We start from the raw sequence: 21168 nt of genomic DNA on the forward strand, positions 1-21168 counted from the left end.
GGCATCCCTCGATGTTCTGCCAACGTCAATGCCAGCACTCTGCTACTACGATTTTGCGGCTCTGCCGTTTAGTATTGAGAAAGCAGCGGTACAGCGAAGAACGTGTTCTGTGCGTGGGACAAGGCATACGATACGTTTATTTTTGCGTCGCTTTTATTCTGTTGCAGCGCAACGCCGCGTTGCTTCGTTTGAGTTCTCGAGGGTGACTATCCTAATTTTAAATTACTGAGTGCATACATTAACATATGAAAAGGAATATTTCTTGAAAATAAAATCAAATTTAGGTGAAAAAGATGGATTTAGCTAATGGGAGAATATAGGAACGTAATAGGCGGCATAAATAATGCCTGAAATCACGCTTGGCATTTTACAATAAATTTAACGAAAACAAGTCGGCCATTTTAGTTTTATGCTTGACGAATTTTAATTTTCGTTGAGTTATTTGTGGATTATATATTTGTTTCTTTCGTGCACATGTATTTACTGGGTAAAATTCGATTCGGTGGTATAAGAAAATCGAACGAACGCGAAGACAATTCGTTAAATTGAACATTGTCGTACGGAACTTCTAGGCGTTTGGAATATTTTTCTGTTTGCAACGGCAATTTTTGTACAGTGTTGCTTTTTTGTGGCTCCAGTGGTGTGTTCATGAAGCAGTAGCAGTTAAATATTAGAAACATACAGTTGTATGCATAGGTAATTGATATTATATTGTATTTGAAGTTAATTGGGGATAGAGGATTTAAATAGAAAAGAAATTTTGAGGGCTTAAAGTGAATAGACAGAGGCGGCAAATTTAGCTACATCTACTCGTGCTTCGATTTCTCGTTCGTTAAGTTGATTTTCATTTTGTGGCTTGCTGAAATGTCGTACAGTAGTGGACAGTGTGAAATTGATTGCGTTTGCGGCACAGTGTCATTATTGTGACAAGAAATAATTTGTGTAAGAAAGTTGTGAAACGTAATTTTCATCAGCAATAAAATGTAAAACTTGCAATTTATATTGTAAATGAACTTATGCGCATACAAATTTGGGTCTTATTTAAATTTTAAATAAACTCGCCCGCCAGATTAAATCAAGGGTGTCTGGATGTAGGAGCAGAACTTATAAAATGATTTCATTATCTTCGCTAGTGTCTAGTAATTGTATTTGTTTTGTGGTCGTGTGGCGCGTTTTGAAGTTTGTCCAAAAATTTTCAATATATAGGAAGTCAACTATACCCGGACTTTAATCAACTTTCAAAGAATGTCATAACAGTGTGATCTTAGATGCAGACTTCGGTTATTAATTCAAAGCAACAGTGAAATTAAAGTAGACAGAAATAAGTAGTTCTAATTAACGAAGAACTTTGAATTTTGGTTTGGTATTATAAAATCGTGGCTTAATTATACTTCCTATTGAAAAGAGAATGCATTTAAGTATTTTTTAAAGTATACATATATGCAGTTGATAAAATAATTGATAAAAAAATAGTCGCCGGATGCCTAACCACGATATATTTCTTTCTCAAAAAATAATATATTTATCTCACTCTTTAAATTATATGATGGCCTGAAGCACAATTCGGGTTTTATCTCAAAGCATGTGTCACTTGTTCGTTAAATTTTAACGAAGAAAACACTAAAATTAATTTAGGGGTAATCCAACGAAAGTCGTCTAGTGAATGGGTAATGCTTAAGAAAAAATAATATTTTGTTTTTTCTCTAGAAATAGTTTCTTTGAAGTGGCACTATATTTGTATAGAAAAATTACAAACAATGTAATTACATTTTGGGTGATATTCATTCTAAAATAATTATAATGTCTTTTTAGGCAATTCGGTGACAGTAAAACCATAATTTTGTATAAATTGTGAAATCCTGCTTTGGCGTCGTTTTAACGCGTCGTGGTAGCTATTATTTTTTGTGTCCTTCATCAAAAAATGAATAATCAGATGAATAACGCGGTTCGCAAAATTCATAATTTGCATTCAAGCGGTGCGGTGACAGTTACCGGTCTCAACCAGCCTCGCATATTAAAACAAAAAGTAGGTTCTGGTATTGTGACGTCTAGTAATACACATAATCTGCAACAGAGCCATGTAAATAGCACAAACCGTTGCTACGTCTGCGATGATGCACTTAGTGCCAGTCAACAACAGAATGTGCTTACTGAAACGCAGACATCACATACAGCGACAAAATTCCCAAATAAAATTGGGCAACTTGTGGGTGATGCTTTTATGGTTATAGTAAGCGTAGATGATGTGGTTTGCGCGCGGTGTACGAACCTGCTTAACTATTTGGATAGGTTGGAGAACGATGTGGAGCGTGTTCGAACCAACTTAATGAATCTACTTCATAAGAAGTATGGGTTGAATGATGACAGTGGTGGGGGTGGAACATCCCCACCAATTAAAATGCAAAAATTAAATAGTGGTGGAGTTACACGTACAGTCGAAGATACCACCAATGATTTGGGTCGGGTGCGTAAAGTATTGCACACAGCGACAGGAGAATCAAATGTGGGAAAACAGTCGCCACCAGGTAAATAATATTTTTATTTAATAAACTAAGTTAAAACCATATTGTATATAATCTATAAAATTACTCACATATAATATTTGTATATATTTAAGAAATAATCTACTTCATCGAAAACATTGTTATTATTCTATTTTTCGAAATTGATTAATAGTGGTTAGCGCAGTTCAGCAAATGAAAATATCGACACAAGGTTCAGCTCAAAACACTTCAGTCGGAGGCACGCAAACATTTCAACGCAAGACAACTAGAATTTATAAATGTCTTTCATGCGATTATAAGACATCTGACATGCGGTTGTTTAATACCCATTATGAGACATGTAAATCGCAAAATTTCCAGTGTAAAAATTGTAAGAAAATTTTCCCGAACTTTGGTACTATGAAACAGCACATGGTGCGGGAACACAATACCACTATGGATAATACATGCGCTGTATGTCATATAAACTTTGTAAATGAGCCGGCCTTGCGAAAGCACATGGAAGCAAATCACAGCACAAATGTAGTAGTAACAAGTACTACGACAATTCCTGCAACACAGCTGGCGTCAGGCGAAAACTCTGGCGCTACAACGCCATTATACACATGTAATCATTGTCAATTCAAGTCCACAGATAAGGCGCTCTTTGATGAACACTTTAGAAAGCATTTGTCTGGCGCAAAACCAAAACCATTCAAATGTCGGTTATGCGCTCAACGATTTGAGACACGAGATGCAGCCACTCAACACGCTCGACAACATCAGCCGAATTACTTCAAATGTGGCACCTGCTCAATGTCCTTCCCCAAACGTGAATTGCTGGTTAAGCATTTCGAAGTACATCAGCAGCCTCAGCAACAGCAGACTACTAATACAGGAGTGGTGCAACACCAACAAATAGTTACACAGTCGGCGCCCGTGGTGAAACAGATAGCAACAACTAAACAACAACAACCCACGTCTCAAAATATATTAACAACACAAAAATTGTTGCAAGAAACTATCGACGAGGCATTGAGTGACAATACAGTAAACACTGTTGTAAGTAGTGGCAATAACGATGTATCAGCAGCCAACAACATACGCTTCTTCTCCTGTCACATTTGTTCACTGACATTTATACAAGAAAACTATTATAATCAACACATGGAGGCGCATAGTCAAGACAAGGAAGGTATTAGTAGTGCTAGCACGAGTGGTACCACTATTACTACGTCTGCATCAGCTACCTCGAGTGGTAATAATATGCTCCACCCGAGCGCTGCAGCATTGCTCAATGACGACAACAAAGGTGACAATGGTGAGGGCGGTGATATGTCGTCTCATCAAGGTGTTGGTAGCGGTGTAGAAGCTGACATTGAGAGCATTTTTGAAAAAATGCATTCCGAAAAAAATGATAACGGTGGCGATTCAGTATCCGTTACAACGGGCAATACTGTGACTGGAACAAATACTGCGTCTACAGGTGGCCAAAGCAGTAATGACAATTTGGTTATTACATCACAGCAAGGCTCTGGTGGTATCACATTTAATATTACTATTCCTCAGCCAGATAGTGGAGCTGCACAAGAGGGAAGTGAGGTAATTATTCTTAAAGTGTTTGCAAAATATATAAATATTTACTGAAATCTTATTGTGCTATAAGTCTCACTCACATACAATACTAAATTTCCATTTTCTAGAGTACTAAATCTATACCCACAAGCAGTGCGCCAGTTTCAGTTAGCATAGATATGCCCGTTTTAGACCAACCTGACGATGGTATGACTTCCACGAATGCTGACAAAGCAGAAGGAAGTGGCAACAAAGAAGAACCGGAGAGTGGTGGTAGTCTTGGGGTGGAACGAAAGATTTCTGGTCCTGTTAGTATGCCAAGTTTAGATGATGATAATGATACGCAAGAGCATGTACAACCGCAAGTGACGCAGGATGACATGCCAGCATTGGTGACAAAGAAAGGTGTTGAAACAGCAGATGAAAATGCTCGAGCTGATCTAGAAAAATCAAAAGAAACTGAACAAACAGCTAAAGATGGCGAGACAGGCACACCTGCTTCTGAGGAGCCAAACGCAAGCGCTGTGGGGGCTGCAGATGCTAATGGAGAGGTCCACTCCGAACATGGCACTGCCGCTGGAGATGGAGAAGCAGATCATAATCAGCAACAAGTTGCAATGGAATTAGATGAGTCTATGCAAGCACAAGTAGAAGGCGGGCAAATAAAATTCATACTTAATGAAAATGGACAGCTGCTGCAATTGGATAATCACATCATAACCGATGCTGATGGTAATCAAATATTAGTACAGGATCCCGAACAAATACAACAACTTCTACAAAGTGCCGGTCTTTTGCAATCCGGCGATGGTATCGATGGTGAAACATTACAAATGATGACCGATGGTAATGGCCAAATGGTTTTGGTGCAGGGTGAAAATAATGAAACACAATTAATTGATGCCTCACTATTAAATGCCGATGGTCAATTGGTAATACAGCAAGGTCATGACGGTGAATTGGGTGAAGGTGCGCATGTAATTGGTGAAGATGGTACCCGCATACCTGTATCAGTATCATACACTGCCGATGGTCAACCAATTGTGAGAGTGCAACAGCAAATGTTGGAGTCTGGTGGCGGTGAGGAGGATCAACAGCATGTTGTGCTTGAAAAAGATGCGGCGATGGCCGCAACTCAACAGGAGGGAACGCCACAGGTGGCGGCTGATAACACAGCGGCAGCAATATCTGGAACATCTGCAACTACAAGTGGCGTTGATGCCTCAGGTAGTGGCAATGCAGCTGACAGTGAAGAAAATGTAGAGGCAGCCGGTGGCGGCGGTGCAGGAGCCAGTAGTAGTGGGGGTGGCGAATTTTTCCCCTTAGAGGATCTGATGCAGCAGTCGGCGGAGAGTAAACCCGCGGAATAGGAATGGCTTTAGGGAAGCATTAATTGTACAATTATTGCAGACGATTGGAATTTCTAGGGTGAGTAAATGTTCGCTATATAAAATCTAATATTTTAAGGAGTGTAAGTGTGTATGAGTGCAATGAATTTACACTTTTTCTACTCTCGCAACAAAGTTGCTAAGGAGAGTATTATAGTTTTGTTCACATAACGGTTGTTTGTAAGTCCTAAAACTAAAAGAGTCAGATATAGGGTTATGTATACCAAAGTGATGTCTGTCTGTCCGTCCGTCCGTGCAAGCTGTAACTTGAGTAAAAATTAAGATATCATGATGAAACTTGGTACACGTATTTCTTGGCTCCATAAGAAGGTTAAGTTCGAAGATGGGCAAAATCGGCCACTGTCACGCCCACAAATTGGCGGAAACCGAAAACCTATAAAGTGTCATAACTAAGCCATAAATAAAGATATTAAAGTTGAAATTTGACACAAAGGATCGCATTAGGGAGGGGATATATGTGGACGTAATTTTTTTGGAAGAGTGGGGGTGGCCCCGCCCCCTATTAAGTTTTTTGTACATATCTCGGAAACTACTATAGCTATGTCAACCAAACTCTACAGAGTCGTTTCCTTCGAGCATTTCCATATACAGTGCAAAAATGGAAGAAATCGGATAATAACCACGCCCACCTCCCATACAAAGGTTATGTTGAAAATCACTAAAAGTGCGTTAACCGACTAACAAAAAACGTCAGAAACACTAAATTTTCTGGAAGAAATGGCAGAAGGAAGCTGCACCCAGGCTTTTTTTTTTAATTGAAAATGGGCGTGGCGTCGGCCACTTATGGACCAAAAACCATATCTCAGGAACTACTCCACCGATTTCAATGAAATTCGGTATATAATATTTTCTTAACACCCTGATGACATGTACGAAATATGGGTGAAATCGATTCACAACCACGCCTTCCAATATAATGCTATTTTGTATTCCATCTGATGCCTTGTCTGTATAATATATACATTAGGAACCAATGATGATAGCGGAATAAACTTAACACAAACTTACTTAGCCCCTCCTTACTCGTTGTTTTTAAGTGTTGTGTTTTTGCCATGATGAGTAGGTATTTTCTATATGTAATGTGTTCATATAAAAGTGCGCTAGCCTAATCATTAAAAATATATGCGTACATATATAAGTAGCAATATCAAGAATGCAAGTTAAAAGCCCAATATTGATTTGCAGATTTTAACCCAAACAACACACACCTGCATGCTATGGTGAGTTTGACGGAACTAAAAGTGCCGCATTTCAAGAGCTGGTGAACAACTCAAAAGATGGAATTTGGCGAATATGGCAAGTTAAAAACTGAAAATAAATAGATTTTTATATTTTAAAAGAAAACAGTTTTGAAGTTAGCACATAGATAACTATTAATTAACTGTAGTTATGATTAAGTTGTAAAATAATGTGAAAATAACAAAATAATATTAAAACAGACACATAGAAATTTTAAATCTTGATTCTTATAAGGTAATTACGGGATGAGTATCGACAAATATATATAAATGAAATCAAATATTTTGTGGAGGAATGTGTACTCATTTTGAAAATGACATGCAATTAAACTCAGAATAATATAAATAAGTATGAATTAACTGGAACGGATTAATGTATTACCAACCATAATTCATTATAATAGAGGAAAACTTTGTCTTTGGGTCTCATCACGAGTGCACAGTCTACTGTTGACAGACATATTAGCATGTTTTATAGTTTATATCCACGCACCCCCTTTACGTTTAATTTTACCACGTTCAAAACTTTACTAAATTGAGTCTGGTTAAAATTTTACTTTTTCATGATGGTATTTTAAAAGTTCGCCGATTATTTGATGGCAAATAAAGCATAAAATTCCAGCCGCGAAGTAGAGATAAATATGAGTCATATTTAATTTGTTTATAAGGTAAAACATAAAAAATAATTAATATGAAAACGTTATAAATAGTAAAAATAAATTTTAAAATAAAAAAATTATAAATTATTAAGCTAAGACAATGTAAGGATTAAAAAGTAAAATTAATTTAAATTGCATATAAAATTCTTGAGAATTAAATAAACTTAATAGTTAAAAAGTGTAATATGATTTGCTGGTTTTTACTTCCTATCACAAGAGGTTGAACCGCGGATGCCAACACATAGAACTTTTGGAATTAGAAAATTCAAGCAACCAAGTATTTAAACGTTTTGATTCTTCGACTAATATAAAAATGACCAAATATCAATAAAGTTTAAATAATTCATAAAATAGCATCTATGAAGTCGACAATAAAACAGGCTACTTCGTTACTCTGCGTAGGAATTTATTATATTCGTTCAAAGTCAAATACATATATATTTGTAATAGATTTGGTATTCCGACGCATATTTATTTGATCTGTTTTTGGCAAATTTTGTACAAGGTCCCGTTTTGGAATATTTTGTACAAGCTTCTTTGAGGTTCCAAACAATCAAAACAAATATCTGTTTATTGTTTTTGCTGGAAAGTTGGCATCCTTGAAGATTAAAAAATTTTCCCCCGCGAAGGCAGGCACCTTGTCGCGGTGCGGGGGCTTAGTCGAATCATTAATCAGACCTTATTAGCGGATGGCAGTGTACACATTTGAGTACCAGTACTTGGTGTTTGCACTCCATTCCCCTGACTCGGGCTGCTTTTTGAACGATGACCAAGTTCTGCCAATACCCCCTAATCCAGGGTGTAAAGCGACACCGTGCCTATTGGATGGTTTGCAGCCAGGGGGTTTACCAGACCGGCTGTATTTGAACGGCGCCTTCCTGATACCGGGCCGCCTCAGGGAGTAACTGTGGCCTTACCGCGGCATGGGGCGCTGTCGTGGTGTACCGTTTGAATTCCCCACTATATTACTTAGACTGCTGAGCTCGCCTCGTCGAGCAGGTGGTCGTACGAACAAGATGAATTCAAATACTTACTCAAATAACAATTATAAATCAAACGAAAGGGCTTTGGCCGATCTATTGGGTCAGTTGGTGAGGGGTAGAAACAACTCACCACCTGGCTACAGTAGAGGGAGACTAGGAGGTAGTAGCGGTGGTGGCGGACCCATAAATAATTATGGTGGTCCATCTATGGGACCGAATGGTGATGGAAGTGTTGGTGGTGGTTTAGGCTCTTGGGGCGTAAATGCACCGAATGATTGGAATCAAAGTGGAGGTAGTGGTAGTGGTGGTTACGGACGTGGAGGTGGTGGCGGTGGCTACGGAGATATTGGGAGTGGAGGTGGTAGTAGTGGCAGTATGATGTCATTAATGCAACGTGGTGGGGGTGATGGTGGTGGCTTTGGTGGTATGCCACAAGGAAGTGGCATGAACGATGGCTACGGTGGCATGCCACAAGGCGGTGGTATGAACAACTTTGGTGGCATGCAGCAGGGCAGCAATTATATGGGTATGTCAGGAGGTAATCAAGGTGGTTTCGGTGGGATGCCATCAAGTAGGGGGATGAACAATGGTGGTTTTGGCGGCGGCGGTGGTGGAGGTAGTAGCTTTCCACAAAATAATAATTTTGTTGGGGATGGGTTTGATAATTGTCCGCCACCTCCATCTGGCCGCTCACGTGGCACATGGGTTAGTGGAGCTGCTAATCGTAGTAGCCGCAATGTGCCGTCGCAATCAGTGCGCCATTCAAGCCGCTCATCGAGTTCAACGCATGACAGACGAAACTTAGGTGGTTCGAGAACGTCACTTTCATCGAAAGGTAATCGCAGCGGTGGTGCCTCAACTTCAGGTAATGCTTCAAAACCTGTACAGGCACTAAAACGTAAAGCGCCACCAAATTCCGCTCCGCCTGCAAAATTAAGTACTAATGCAAATAATGATAAACGAAAATCCACTCAAGCAAATCAAACAACCACTCAAGCAAAAAAACCATCCGCTGAAGCAAATAAAACAACCGCTGTCAGTCCTAGACGGGTGCTGACATCAACTGGTGGTCGTTGGTACCAACATTTCTTATCAAAAGGCATGAAACCAAACGATGCCAAAAAGAAGGCTTTTGAAAATAACAATAAGCCATTTACGGCAGGAGCTGAAGGGGCGGCACCGGCAAGAAGGGTCAGAAGACCATTCCCCCCACCCCTGGATACGTATATACGACTTGCGATTTTCGCAAAGGGTTTTCCCGAAGTTATATTGGAAACCGATGATCTATCAGCCCTCGAAGAACGGATCGTCGATGAGGTTGCCAATAGTAGCACCGAATCAAAATTGCAATTTGAAAGGTTACTTCGGAAACCGGGCGTGATGGTTGTTGATTGCGCAAATCAGAAATCCGCAGATTGGCTGATAGACACTATACCCAAATTGAATTGGGAAAGTACTGAATTGGCAATTTGTTATGAAGCAGACATTCCAGACGCGTACATAATGACCCTCTCGTTGCCAAGAAGTGCTGGCCAAGATTATGATCAGACGTTGTCTTTAATTCAGTCACAAAATACCGATTTGACAACCGATTCATGGGAATGGGTACAAGAGCGTGAAGATGGTGATAGATCAATTCTTACCATCCGTGTTGATAAGGAATCACACGCTGCAATTAAAGAAAAGAGGTGGAGAATATTTTACAAATTCGGTTTAGTAGAAGTAAATTTTGCCCGCTATGTACGTTTTGCTATAAGTATACGCTCGAATGAAGTAGGGGGTGCCGAGAAAGCTAAGGTTAAAGAAGAAAAGTCAGTTGGTGGAGGCGATAAAGAAACAACAGCGGAAACGACTAACGAAAAACAACCTTCTCCGCCACCCGCTCCAATAATCAGCAAATGAATTTAAAATGTAAGGATTTTTAAAATTACAGTACTTATAGTTCTAGTTTTAGCTAAAACTCTATTCTTTTGTATACTATTTAGGTATGCGGTATCTGCATCTTATATTAAACACACTTCTCAGTTCAAGACATAACATCCTTTCGAAACAATTGACCATGTGCGACAGATTTGATAATGGGTAAGTTTTATATTTTCTTTTGAGTATAATAATAACCCTTTAGAAAGTTAAAATGTGTATGTTAAGTAAAAAATGGTGTTAGGCTATAAAAGGCAAGTAACTTGACAAATCATTTAGGGGAGTTAGGCGTATTTTTAGAATCAGTTATGTGCTAACTAAAATCCAATAAAAAAGGTAGCCAACTGATTATTATTCGAACTGAATAACGTGTTTAGAACCCTAAGCGTACTTTACGTTAGTTATGCCGGAACAGGGTATATTAAGTTTATCACGAATGTTGTAACTCCCAAAAGGAAACGAGCTTAGTAAATTTTAGCCATGTCAATGCCTCTATAAACGCGCACTTAGTTTTTGAGATATAGATCTGAAATTATGCACACGTTCTTCTTCTCATAAAGTTACTCAGTTCCCGAAATCGATCGACCAGAACCAAGTTTATGTATGGAAAATTTTTCATTTGAAGAGATATTTCATATTGTCCTAGGCAACTCTATAATTACCGCACAAATTGTTCATATATAGTACATGGCTGCCTTACAAACTGGTCGATCAGAATCAAATTGTTGAATGAAATCTTTTGTATTTGTGGGGAATTTGTGGAAAATTTTCTGTCTCCACAACAACACTTGCCAGTAAACAAATTCCAAAACCACAATATATCAATTACTACGATTCCCAGCGAAATATATTTTCATAATTTTTCCATTTTGTGCACATAATATATAAATTCTTGGGAAGGACAGTTATCGTGGATTATCACATATTGAAAAAATATTATTCTGAACTTTTGTAGTACTTTTAGTTTTGTACATAATAATTATTATTTTTTATTTCTTATTACATTGCAATATAAAGTGCGTAATTCATATATTGCCGAAACTTAACTCATTTTATTTTATTTTTTATTATACATCTTTCAGTTGGATGCCTGAAAGTGGCCGTTGGCGATATACAAAGAATACTATAAGCTAACTTCTTCAATAAATAGTAAGAACTTCCTTTATCAATCGAATTCATAACGGATACTCATACAGGAAAATCGTGCTGTACATTAAAATAATAGCATACGGCGATGACTGAGTCCTGTTGTCCGTGTGTAACGTCAATTGTTTTGGAAATGATATATCAAGTAAATATTTTCTAATTTATTTCAATCCTCAAATACATATAAAATTGTAAGATTTATTTATGTAAAGCTGCTTGGCCAGCCCTTGATACATTATTAAAAGTTGTATTACCGTCAGCATCAATAAAATTCTACTAGATGGCGATTTGAATGAGCCCCTCTTAAAATAGTCTTTGTTATTTTCAGAAAAAAAAAAAAATAAACAAATCTGTACATAAAAAAGAGATCAGGGAAACATTGCTAGCAATAAAATAAATGTAAAAGATAAACTAACATTGTTTAGAATAGTGTTGTTGTTAGCTGAGTTATAAAGTTCAGAAATAATTATTTATAACTTTAAGCATGATGATATTGCTTGAAAGTTTATTAAAATATCATATCAGCATTAGGATTGAAGTGAGCGTTAACATTTGTTATTAGTATGTAGTAGCGTAGGAGTTTTCCCCCGCGATGGCAGGCACCTTGTCGTGGTGCGGGGGCTTAGTCGAATCATTAATCAGACCTTATTAGCGGATGGCAGTGTACACATTTGAGTACCAAAACTTGGTGTGTGCACTCTATTCCCCTGACTCGGGCTGCTTTTTGAACGATGACCAAGTTCTGCCAATACCCCCTAATCCAGGGTGTAAAGCGACACCGTGCCCATTGGATGGTTTGCAGCCAGGGGGTTTACCAGACCGGCTGTATTTGAACGGCGCCTTCCTGATACCGGGCCGCCTCAGGGAGTAACTATGGCCTTACCGCGGCATGGGGCGCTGTCGTGGTGTACCGTTTGAATTCCCCACTATATTACTTAGACTGCTGAGCTCGCCTCGTCGAGCAGGTGGTCGTACGAACAAGATGAAGTCAACTAACAATTATACAAATTACAATTCAAATCAACAAGCATTAACTCAGTTAATAGGTCAATTGATGAGAGGTGGCAACTCATCAAATGGCTATAGAGCAAGAAGTGGAGGTGGTGGGGCCAGACAAAGAGGCAGCATCAGACGAACAGCCACAAGAATAAGACGTCGACCAGGAATTAGAACGCATGCCAGTGCATCAACTCGAAGACCACTGTCTACTAAACCATCTAGTAGCGGTACGAGTACGAAGAAACCTTCGTCAACAAGTGCAACACAAAAGCGTAGTGCCACAGAAAGTAAGGCTGAACCTGACAAGAAAAAAACCACTTCGGATGACAAAGCCAAAAGTGGTGACACTAAGGAAAGCAAAGCAAAAGCAAGCGATCCTATTTTGAAGGGGTTGTGCGAATCAGGGGTGCGATGGTATATGCGATATATAAAGGAAGGATTAGAACCGAAAGTGGCAATCAAAAAAGCTTGGGAACACCGCATAGAACCGGTGGAATATGAACCTCAATGGGGAAAAGAGTTCCAACCGAGAGAAGTCGAAGACGAGCCCAGACACCGACAGCGAGTACGAAGAAGGATAGCGAAAAGTGTTGAGATCAACGAGGATTACCGTATTGCGGTACATCCCAAAGATTTCCCAGATCAAATGCTGGACTTAGATTCGGTAATAGCACTGGAAGAGGCCATTGCTGCGGAAATAGCTAAAGGAGCCAGTGGAAAACTGCAATTCTCCAATGCCCATTTGCGACCAGGTGCATTACTCTGTGATTGCGTAAATGAGGAAACCGTTAATTGGCTAAAAGATATCGTCACCAAGTTATCTGATTGGGAGGGTCCCGAGCTGACGACAAGCCAAGAACGTGTTATTCCAGACGCTTATGTGATGACAGCGGCTTTACCGAAGAGCATTGAGCAAGATTTCCAACGCACATTGGCCTTGATTGCTGCGCAAAATGAAGATTTAAATACCGAAGTGTGGAAATTAGTGAATGAACGTTCAGAGGATGGAAAGAATGTGGTGACGATACGTGTAGATAAGGATTCCTTCAATACAATGAAGCGGCACGAATGGAAGCTTTATTATCGATTTGAAAAAGTCAACGTACATTTCCATCGCTACTTAAGGTATAGCAAAAAACCTACTTTATGGATAACGAACCCCAGTTGCCACAAACAAAATCAGGTGAAACCACCTGGTCCATCAAATGCAGTATAAAATAGAATAAAAAAACGGTAAGTGGAGCACACCATCGCAAATTGTTACAAATGTGATGCTAAAGATCTATTCTCCCTTTTTAGTTCAAAAATCTTCCTCCTTGAATAAAGTGATTTCTTTGCCTTTCCACTTGCAACATCTCCAAAATCCTAAGTGAATAGAAGCTTCAGGAGTGAAAATATAACCAAGAAATGAGGTGAGCATTAAAAATGGCAAACTTGCTCTTCATAAACACCTTAGCTGTTAGTTTATCTGCTTAATACCTTTTAGTGAATTTAACCAGGCCTCTAAAATTGTTCTTTTTGGTTTTAATTTGCTTTTATTTTTATTTTTTGTTTGGATAGCAGCTGTTTGGATTATTTTCCAAAGCATTAACATAATCTCTAAAGAAATGATACAGATCGGACCACTATAACATATAGTTATCATATAAACTGGTTGATCAAAATCTTAACTCTTCTCCAAAGTTAATTTTTTTTCTCATTTTTGTCAAACTTTGTTCCATTTTTTTTTGCTAACCATATATTTTTTACCTCCTCGATTCTATTATTTTTTGGAAAACGCAAAATCAATTGATTATTAACCCAACCACAAAAACAAAATTCCCGCGTTATCATCACAGCTTACCAAATAATTCCAGTTTTTAATTTAAGTATCGAGTGTTTGAGCGTAAAGTGAACAAGATATTGTTCAAAATTGTTTTTTTTTTTTTTGTAAAAATATTGAATTTTTTTAGTAGTGTTTCTACTGTTTGTCGCTCACAGCAATACGTTTTTTTTAGATATATGTTTATGTCACGGTTGTACTAAATAACCTATAAGTTAAAATAATATAAATCATTCGGATGTGTTTTGGCTTGCTTTTAATTACGCTAACGGAATTAAATCGCACATAACTTGCCCTACCAGCTCTTAGTTCTGGTTAAACTTCCAGCTGGACATATTCAATTTGAAACGAAAAAAATTAACAACCATTTTGTTGCTCTAAACTTTAAGATAACCACTAAATATTCGTACTTAAGAATGCTCATAAATTTATAAATTGACATACATATATATGTGCATATGTACAAGTATATCTACATAAATTAGTAAGGTCCAGCTGTTGACCACAAAATTGTACTTTTTAGGGAAATCTGTATAAAAGTGGGTGTCCCCTTTGCATACAAAATTTCCCCATTTATCTTAAACTTGCAATTTTTTGTGCGTTGCATAATCGTCACTTATAGTATTATGTACATTTGTATTCTTATGCACATATGTACATGGTACGAATACAGATCTAAATGCTACATACAAGTTTTCATTTGTTCTTATATGCTAATTTGACTGCTAATTGGTAATATATCTTACTTTGACTTGCCGCATATATCAACATCTGAATTTGATATGCTTGTATATGATTGTAGATATGTACTTTATTGCAATTTTTCGTGCTTTTATCATCTATGCTAATTTGTCAAATAAATATGGGTGCAAATGTATGTGTGTCAATACTTTTAAATATTTAATCTGGACGACTTTTTATAATTTATCAAAAAAATGCATGATTACATAACATTCTGAGAAAAAAAACGCTATAACTTATAGCGTTATGCCTTATTAAGGCAAATAATGAGGTTAGTTCAAGAGTGGCTATTTTATTTGAAGTTTTATCCACTTGCAAGTTAGTAAAAATTTGATTTTTTAAAGGAATTTTATTTAATAAATAAATAAAAAAAAAATAAATGAAAATCGTCGATTAATTTTTAAACATTTTGCATTTTTGTGCTTAAAAATATAATTCAAATCCAAAAACAGAAAACTGTATTATTCACCTAAGGACTAGTCATAGTTTTGCTTTTTAACAAAATGGCGGCTACCCAAAAAATAAAAACCGTTTCAAATTGACTAAATATCGAAATTGTACAAATTCACTCCTAGCTCGTAACTATTTGCCGGATGAACCTCAAATTTTCGAAAAACATTTTTAAATGCCTTATATGTGCATTCGATATACTACTGTGGGCAAAAAATAGCACGATTTTTTAATTTAAATTATTAGTTCCGAATAAAATTTCTGGTGCCGAAACGCTCAGAATGTTGGAAGAAGCCTTCGGTGGTAATTGTTTGTCGTGTTTTGAGTTGGCGGAAATAATAGAGGGTAAATTTGTTTAAAAATAAAAATTTGATTCAAAACGGGCCAAACAAATTTTGTTTTTTAACGTATATGTACATTCATGATAAATAAATAAATAATAATCTTGGTTTTGTAACTTGAACTTGATGAGAAGAGAATCAAAATATGGGCTGCGGAGTGCATTGTAACACTTTTGAAACAAAAATGATGGTGAAACCGACAAGAAAAGGAAAAAGTATGAGAAGAAAACGCAATATCATAGACTATTCACAATATCTGAATATTTATTTACTTATACAAATACATACATGCTTTGATTATGTACGAAATACATTTTAGTTTCTCTTATACAAATTAATATTAGTATTAAATGTTAAGTATGCTTCTATTGTTAGTATAAGTCGAGTCTTTTGCGTTTTTATACAATATAACGAGTTGAAGTTTATGAAAACAATTTCAATATAATATATTTCTTATATATTTCTTTAATTATTTAAATGTTATTTCTAAAGCTTATTGACAAGTATTGAACACAATTCATTATATTTTGGTCATTTCTCACATTTGGAAATTTTTAGGTTAGATTGAGCACAATATGTAGACGATTACATTTACGGCGGTAGAAGTTATATAACTAACATAACACTATTTTTAAAGAGCTGAAAAATATTTTTTTCAATGTTCAGATTGAGTCCCCCGTTCTAAGTTTTAAATTTGAAATAATTTTTGAGAAACCCCATTTTGCACATCATTATTTAACCACACTTATTTTTTTACTTGTTGTTTGTATTTTTCTAACACTAGTTTTTGCATATGTCTTCTCGTCCACAGTTCGTTGTTGGCTTTTACTACGCATCTGTGTCGCCCAAACTTTTTCCGGTAATTTTGGTATGTGTTCGCCTGTCGGATGATAACCATCGGCATCGGCTACATATGTCATCGTGATGGGTATGCCTTCTGCCGAAATGTACTGCACCACACCACTATGGCCGAACTCATTTCCTGCTGCTTTTGTTGTGATGCCGTTGGATGTTTGGAATTCGTAATGAAAATCACCGCTTTCACTCGGCGCCTGGTTTTTGTAGTAAATGGTGTGTGCATCACGATCAAGTGGTTTTACGCCCGCATGCACAGATTGCAAGTGTTGTGCAAAGATATCACAGAAGACCGCACACAAGAGGAGACGTTTAAACTGCAAATGGAAGAGAGAAGAGAACAGAGCAACTATTTATTATCCATAAAGAACTATACTTAAGGCAGTTAAATTAAGCGGTGCATTAAGAACAAACCGTTGTTTGGAATTGTAGTCCATCTATGCTGTATCGAATTTTACGTGTCACCCGTATTTTAAACAACATTCCCATTATTTGATTCGTAATAGCGTCCAATGACACAGCTGACAGGGAATGAATATATTCTGGAAGCACCGTCTGGAAGTTCAGTTAGCAGCACGTTTTTTGTTTTTCCACACACATACGCGTACACGCCGAATGTTTAGAACAACACAATGAATCTACCGCTGGCGGATTCGTAACGAAGTGAAGCGGATTTCTGGCGCGATGGAAGCTTTTATAGATGCGTCGCTGATATGCAAATTAATTCGGCAAACAATTCTTAAAAGAAGAGAAAAAATGTCGTCGTTAATTAGTTTAGTGTCACAAAAACGTCATATCAATTCCTCTTGCAAGTTGTTTATGTCAACTCGAGTGTTTGATGCGACGTGACGCCTGCGTATTTCACACACCAAGCACCGAGCAATAGTAATGCATGCAACAACCGCTATGTGGAGTGCGCTTTGGTCGTTATGAATCTTGTTTGGCACGTTTGTTGAATGTATGTCTTATGCGGAATTAAATAAATATTATGTAATGCTTAATTTCAACCATATTAATTGAACTGAACGACGGAGTTGTCAACTGATCGCTGCATAAATCATAAACATCATCAGAAAATATACTTAATTCACCAATTTCTGCATACTGTGCATTTGGAAGCACGTGATGCTATAGAAGGAGCCCTATGGAGCGAGAATATTTATATCAGTATCAAATAAATAAAATCTTCATTTGTGCGCCGATATGGTAGCCACTAACTAAAGTCCTAAGTGTTGTAATTTTATATAGACTGATGAAATGGTAGTTTTATAGGTTGTAGTTGTAATTGTTATTTAATCCCCGCTTGGGTGTGGGCCCCGGATACGCGCTGTTTCGACTGGGTCAGACTATGCACAGAGGTGTCTCGAGTCATGCGAGGACTCGTTGCATGCTGGACAAATATTTTGTATGTTGGGGTAGATTCTAAATAAGTAGAAGTTTAACCTATGACAGTATTCAGAATGAAGTTATGCAAGGGTCACTCTAGATTCTAGCGGCAACTCGAGCTCGTCATCTGCAATGGGTGGTGGTTTGAATCCAATTCCGGCATTTACTGAGAAGAAGGTCGTTGAAGGAGTTAATGGCTCCACTGTGAATGCCGGTTAATGCGTGACTGAAGTGTCTGTCGGCGTACTATCCGATGTCGTCGACATAGTCAATGAAAGATCTCTTGATGTTATAGTTCGGATTGCACTGTTCTGCCATGTCGGAGTTTCTGCATCCAGGTGACTACATATATTGGTGCAGCGTGGTTAAGGACTGCGCGGTCGATCACTTTGTATGTTGCCAACAACGATTCTTTGTCTTTTTCCTATGTTTTGCCTCCCATTTGTGGCCGCCGTTTACATCGGCAGTTATGGCGGTATTATGAGGAGTGTAAGAGAAAGGCTGTCGAATGTTACATCTAAAATTTTAGCATTTTTAATAGTCGCAATATTAACGTCATCAACTGCAATGTTCAAATGGCTGTACTCCTTCGACCAGTTAGTGAATATGGTCGGTGTGGATTTAGTGGGGTAGAAGCGAGGAAGGTTGAGGTGATAGAAATTCCCTCAGGAGGTTGAAGGAGCTTCGAAATGTGGAAATTAAACAGTAACGCAGTGAGAATACCACTGTTAAAATTGTCGACTACTCAGGTACTTCATAGGCCACATTTTCAACCCTGGATCGAGCGTGGATTGTTCAATGTCCTCAAGTAGCGTGGTGTGGTTGAAGTGATTTTCAACTGATCATAATGGGAGTCATTCTGCCTGTTTGGGTTCGTGGCGACCGTAAAGAGCCTTAATTAGATTAATTTTAATGTTCTTTGTGAAATTACAGTAATATTCCGAAATAATCAATATTCGTTTTAACCAAACCCGCTTATAATGAACAAGCAAAATTTTAGATTGAGTACCTCAAATAATGAAACATCACAGAGAAGACATAAATTGTGAAAAAAAGTACCCGGAAATTGTAAATAAAGCGCAAAGTATTTAATTATCCATTAATATTTGCTTTGTCGCCTTCAAAATAATCCCCACCAGATTAATTAAATTATTTATTTATCTCTTCAATCGCCTGAAAACTGGTTTTATTCCCATGATTGCTGACTTATTTGCAAGTCAAACTCATAAACCCTTGTCCGGTCGGCAGTTATAATGCTCTCCATGAATGTGGGATCGGAATTCGCACGATCAAGCATGTCCAAAGTCCTGTTGACAGACCCCGCACATATGTATGTATTTGTATAGGCAAAGTGTCTAGTTTCTATGGAAAGGGCTTGGAGAGAGATTCAATCCTAAATTTCCATTAGAAGGAGGAGGTACAAATTCATATATAAAATGTATAAAATGCGTTTTGCTTCTAAAATATTACTAGGAGGAGGTTAACATGAGAATGCAATTTAATAATTTTTAGTCGAAATTCCTCAACAAGTTTCTGAGATATGAAAATAAATCGGTTTCTCATTTAGAGAACAATCTCCTTTAGTGAATTAGGGACTGATTTTATGAAGTAGCGGGAGGTAGCTTAGTGGAATTCTTACTATATTTACTTTACACTTTAAGTTTTAACACTGAACTCTATTTTGTTGAACTCAGCTCTCAGAATAATTGGGCTAAAATATGAAACTAAGTTCAACTATTTGTTGACAATGATAGTAAAAAGTCACCAACAAAAAAAACATGACGAAATTAAAAAGTTTGTACTTTATAAGATTTTATAGATTTAATGAAAACCGGAATTTAAATATCAAAACAAACAACTTAATTGGAAGTAGAATTTATTATACTCTCGCAACATATTGCCACAGAGTATCGTTTTAAAATAAAAAGGAAGGAGCAAGCAGCATTTTACTTCATTTTGCTCTGTAGTGAATATGTAGTTTAATAGTAAAAAAAATCTTAAAGCATACATATTTACGTTTGAAGAAATTACTTTTTACTTTGAGCTGAGAATATACATATGTACATATATATAAATATGTGTACTGTATATACGAGGTATAAGCAAAACTTGATTACGAACCAAAGCGCGACCAAGCAAATTTAACTAAACACTCAAAATGGTCTACACTGGCAGTAAAAATAAGGGATATGAGTATCAACATAATGTAACAAAACAATCCAAAATCGTATACAGCGATACTTTTTGTACAAACCTTGTAATATATGATCAACTTGAGCAACTGAATCGATTTCGCCATGTCCGTCCATCCGTCCGTCTGTCTGTTTGTCTGCGAGCTAATCCTCTAGTTTTAGAGATATAGATCTGAAATTTTAATGTTGTCCGTTTGTCTCGGTGCAAGCGAAGTTAACTCACGTGTTTGCACGCCACCATAACTGGACAGCCCCCTTAGTCGGACAAAAGCACTGCGACTGTGAGTGTCCGGTCCGGTTATGTATATGATTTCCGCCACTTTTGGAAAAGGAGTAGTCATTTATTGCTTTAATGATACCTTACTTGTTTCAGTAAAAATAATTTGGCTTAGATTATGAGACATGTGCATTAATCATATTAGTGAATGATGTCTCATTCTATTTATTTTCATTAGATTAGGTTAGATTTGAGCCTGAGTTTGTCCCTTGGGATGTTGATTACATATATATTTAAATCTTTTAAGGTTGTAACCACTCATTTGCAACTTGGCATGGCGCATGCCTAGGAGTTGTTGTCAATACTCCTCTCTGCCCACTGTTTCATCCTTGCGCAGTAGCTTCTTCATAGCAAGCGGACCGACCACAATGAAAAGATCGGGTCCTACCATGTTGGTTGATGCTGTGGAGCGGGCGAGCTCATCAGCCAATTCATTCTCGGCTATACCTTTGTGACAGTGCACCCAGATAAGGTGCGATTGGTGTCGATCTGATAGACTCTTCAGCCGTTTTACACACTCCTGTAGTAATAACGATTTGATCTGGTACGCAGAGATCGCTTTAAGTGCCGCTTGACTGTCGCTGAGTATGGCAAAACGTTCATTGCAATTAGGTTTATCTCTACGCACCGATTTATAACAAAGACCTCTGCTTGGAATATGCTCGGAAAACTTCTCACAGGCGTGGAGAGTT

The 21168-nt window shown here is 37.5% G+C and overlaps 3 protein-coding genes across 7 annotated transcripts; 2 read left to right on the top strand and 1 right to left on the bottom strand.

Annotated features, from left to right (window-relative positions):
- The first annotated feature begins 52 nt into the window (after positions 1–52).
- On the top strand, positions 53–6907 carry LOC105233416 (uncharacterized). Of its 5 annotated transcripts, none has more exons than XM_011215499.4 (5): positions 53–202; positions 1813–2525; positions 2677–4085; positions 4187–5486; positions 6653–6907. In XM_011215499.4, exons 2-4 carry the CDS (start codon positions 1922–1924, stop codon positions 5426–5428), a joined length of 3255 nt encoding a protein of 1084 aa, XP_011213801.2. In that variant the 5' UTR covers positions 53–202; positions 1813–1921; the 3' UTR covers positions 5429–5486; positions 6653–6907. The 5 variants fall into 5 exon arrangements, with proteins under 5 accessions (XP_011213801.2, XP_011213802.2, XP_019848442.2 ...); XM_011215500.4 differs by lacking the exon at positions 53–202 and adding an exon at positions 224–696; XM_019992883.3 differs by lacking the exon at positions 53–202 and adding an exon at positions 747–983.
- A 1056-nt stretch (positions 6908–7963) lies between these two features.
- Positions 7964–17843, top strand: LOC105233413 (uncharacterized). Its single transcript, XM_011215495.4, has 5 exons — positions 7964–10258; positions 10333–10429; positions 11350–13645; positions 13712–13824; positions 16578–17843. The coding sequence occupies exon 1, from the start codon at positions 8288–8290 to the stop codon at positions 10247–10249; it is 1962 nt and encodes a 653-aa protein (XP_011213797.2). The 5' UTR covers positions 7964–8287; the 3' UTR covers positions 10250–10258; positions 10333–10429; positions 11350–13645; positions 13712–13824; positions 16578–17843.
- Positions 16483–20867, bottom strand: LOC115066709 (pupal cuticle protein Edg-78E-like). The gene is made up of 2 exons (XM_049461773.1): positions 20796–20867; positions 16483–16938 (listed from the first exon to the last, which is right to left on the bottom strand). Exons 1-2 carry the CDS (start codon positions 20865–20867, stop codon positions 16498–16500), a joined length of 513 nt encoding a protein of 170 aa, XP_049317730.1. The 3' UTR covers positions 16483–16497.
- Positions 20868–21168: the final 301 nt, after the last annotated feature.

The sequence above is a fragment of the Bactrocera dorsalis genome, unplaced genomic scaffold (assembly GCF_023373825.1).
Source record: "Bactrocera dorsalis isolate Fly_Bdor unplaced genomic scaffold, ASM2337382v1 BdCtg113, whole genome shotgun sequence".
In the NCBI taxonomy this organism is placed as follows: Eukaryota; Metazoa; Arthropoda; class Insecta; order Diptera; family Tephritidae; genus Bactrocera; species Bactrocera dorsalis.